This window comes from Diabrotica undecimpunctata, unplaced genomic scaffold (genome assembly GCF_040954645.1).
Source record: "Diabrotica undecimpunctata isolate CICGRU unplaced genomic scaffold, icDiaUnde3 ctg00001345.1, whole genome shotgun sequence".
In the NCBI taxonomy this organism is placed as follows: Eukaryota; Metazoa; Arthropoda; class Insecta; order Coleoptera; family Chrysomelidae; genus Diabrotica; species Diabrotica undecimpunctata.
In genome coordinates, this window is record NW_027312187.1 from 2,544 (window position 1) to 6,208 (window position 3,665).

At 30.5% G+C, this 3,665-nt stretch overlaps 1 protein-coding gene across 1 annotated transcript; it reads left to right on the forward strand.

Moving 5' to 3' along the window:
- Window positions 1-508: 508 nt before the first annotated feature.
- LOC140431558 (uncharacterized) lies at window positions 509-1,075 on the forward strand. The gene has a single exon (XM_072519456.1). The coding sequence runs from the start codon at window positions 509-511 to the stop codon at window positions 1,073-1,075; it is 567 nt and encodes a 188-aa protein (XP_072375557.1).
- The last annotated feature ends 2,590 nt before the right edge of the window (window positions 1,076-3,665 follow it).

Consider the following 3,665-nt stretch of genomic DNA (forward strand, 5'->3'; position numbering starts at 1 on the left):
TTACGTAGAAAGCCATATGTTATATGTGCTGATTTAGAAATATCTTTAGAAATGAACTATCATAGTATAAATATGATAGTTCAACTTAAAATGTTTTGGTATTGTGAGGGACAAGATCTATGCGAAATTTTAAAGACCAACCCGGGTCTTTCACCCGTTTTTCAACCTCACCTTTTGGAACCTATTAGTGAGACAATATATAATATGTATGCAGCTAAAGTAATGCCTAACCTAAACAATATCATGGCAAAATTAAAAGAAAAACATATTCTTGATGATTGTTCCACAAAGACCTTGGAAAGATTTTTGACAAAAATGATTTTAAATATAAAACTGTTAATAAGAGACAAACCATAATGGAAAGTAGCCGCCTAATAAAATGGAAGAATAAATATATCGAAAAAATTTCACAAAACCGCAGTGGGTGTCGGGAAATTTATTATCTGGATGAGACTTGGTTTGATTCTCACAAAACGATAGATAAAGCCTGGACAAACGGTACAAGAAAATGCCAAATAGATGTACCCATTCTAGAGGCAAGCGAATTTGCATATTACATTGCGGAGGACAACATGGATGGGTGAACGATGCGTTATTGTTGAGTTCCAAAAGTATTAAAGACGGTTCTTTAGACTACCACCAAGACATCGAAGGGACGCTTTTTGAATCGTGGTTTGAGAATACATTACTCCCAAATTTAAAAGAAAATAGCGTGATTTTTAATCACTCCAGATGCATTAAAAAAAATCCAACCAAACAGAGTAGGAAGGATAAAATTCAAGAATTTATAATAGCCGAAGACCTATATTTTGAGGATCATTACACCAAAGATCAACTAATCCAGGTTCTGCATACAAAAGTCGTAACTAAAGAACATATTGTAGGTAAATTAGCCACTAACAATGGACATATTTTTTTAAGATTACCTCCATATTACTGTGTGTTGAAGCCCATAGAATTGCTATGGGCTCAGTTAAAAAATCATGTCCGGAGGAACAACACATCTCCAAAAGATGCCCAAAGTGTTGTCGAACTAATAAAAACAGGGTTCAAAAATATCAGTGCTCAAAACTGACAAAATGCAATAGAACATGCAAAGAAGATTGAAAAAGATTACATGAAAAATGTCCCAGCCTTGAAAAAAATTATTATTAATTTGACCACAGTATATTGCTTAAAAAGAATAGCAATATATTGTGATTTGACTAAGAGTGATGAAGAGAACGATAATGACGATGAATTGGAATAACTGTTAACTCTAACGGGAAGATCCCAAATTAATATGAATTTCCGAAGTGGCTAGTATAACATTTAATTTATAATAAATAGTAAAATAACCAATGGGTAACGTTTTGTGGCATCGCATGTGACATGTAAGTAAATAAAAACTATTTTTGAAGTTATACTTCTTTTGGCGCGATTGGGAAAAATTGATGAGAGTGAATTTTTATAAAATTTACAGTATGAAGTACGCGCATATTCACAGCATGAAGTTATTTGCTACATCTAAATCTTTTAAGTTAGGTAAGGTATTAATGCAAATAAAGTGTGAAAAAAAATATATTGGTGTTTTTGTTAATTCGATTATATTAGGACGGTAATAGATATTTACTGATGATTTGTATATATTGTATATGTATATTTTTGTGTGTAAAAATCGACCTGGTTCAGTAGTTTTCATCTACTTTATAATTACGTAGCAATTACATTTATCCGTTACTTAAGGACCTTACTGTATAATATATTAATATTAAGTGTTCATTGACGAACTTAGGACGGTTAATAAAAAAACTTCATAAATCCACCAAAAGAAAATTTTTATTTTCGTAACTGAAAAAATGTTTTATTTTGCCAGTCTTAATCTTAAAAAAAGGTGAAGGTAAATATTTCTTAATACTATATTATGAGGTAGTTTACTTTAAAAATAATCAGTATTTCGATCAATTGGTAAAAATATTTAAGTACACAAATTAATAATTCGGAATTCAACACTTTCTTCGATAATTTTATTTGAATGTTAGATACAGATTAGTACAACTCTGTAAATGTCTCTCTGGGGGTCTGTGTTCCAAAGATATCAATATCGGATTACCAGTAGGTCGGTTTTTAAAATTTCGCATAGATCTTGTTCCTCACTATAATAACTCTTTTTTTTCAAATTTCAATTTTTGAACTGATAATTATAAACGTTCGACATTATACTTATGTGAGATAATTTTAAAATGAGAAGTGTATAGAATAAAATTAAAGCCGGTGTTTAGTTCCGTAGGTTTTCTGCAATTATCAGAACGAAAATTATTGTTTTATTTTATTTAACGAACAAATATAAAATACACAGATTTACACAGTAAGGTTATAAAAAGTTATTACTTCTTGTCGATCTTGATGAGAATCATGAGTGAGTGACGTCGGCGCGCATGCCCTTTCGTTCTTCACAACAGCTACTTATAGCTATTTTATAATGACAACCTAAAATAAACATTAACTAATTTTATTTTAGATTAAAGAACACTTTAGCATCACACCTACAATTATTATTAGATTCTTAATACCTATGGCTTATTAGATTCTTAATACCTATGGCTCTTTTCATTATTAAAATTAAACTTAGGTGTTTAAATTAGTAGGTTGGTAATTGTGTTTCTCCCAATTTTGCTTTATTTTAGTCAAAGTAGCCTTATTTCCTGTCATATGTTAATTTGTATAAGTTCTCTACTTTGTTTTATTGTTTTGTTGTGCGAGCTCTTCCCGGTGTTGTTCAAAGGGCTCTTCCATTATCTCGTCCTCATCTGAGCTTAATTCTGAATCTGAAAGTACGTATGACTCACTAGAATTTTCAAAAGGGTTTCTTTTACATTTACTGTCTTTGTTTAATGCAACCGAAAACATTTTTGCAGTCCCGGATGTGCTAGGAAGCTCACTTTGTAATCTGCTCACATCTACAAACAAAAATCACAAATGTATAAAATAGGGACTATTAGTTACCTAAATTAACCATTTTCTTTATTTATTTCATATTATTTATGAGGTTTTCTCTACAATTACTTGATATAATATTACTTACTTGATATACTTTCCGTGAATAGAATAACCTCAGACGTACTTGTGGAACTTTCCTTTTGGTGATCAATTATACTAGAATCTAGAAAACAAAACTTTTACTTTTAAAATTAAACATTACGTACCAGTTTCCTTTGCATTAATGCCAATTCTACCATTGTTGCCAGCCTGGAAGTCATTTTATTACAGAAAATCAGGAGCACGCACAAAATACTTTTGTCACTTAGTAAACAATATTATATAACCTCAAAATTAACACGTGTAAAGTAGTAGGTACACAATTTGTTGGATAAACCGTCAAAGAAATGCATGCACAAATGTGGTAGGTGATTTTACAACAAGTGCGCATACAGATTTTAAATGTGAAGTACTTATACTGAATAGCAGATGGCGTTAGAGGTATTAAATTTATGGATTCAATCTACCACCTTTGTGCACAATAATTCTGTAGCTTTAAATATACTTACGTGATACTTAACTCATTTTTCCTACATATTGCACTTACAACATTTGTGCGCTACACCATCGAATGTAAGTTAATTTTATTTTGGTATAAATCCATGTAATTATTAATATTATAATTATTTCTGCTTATCTGTATATGT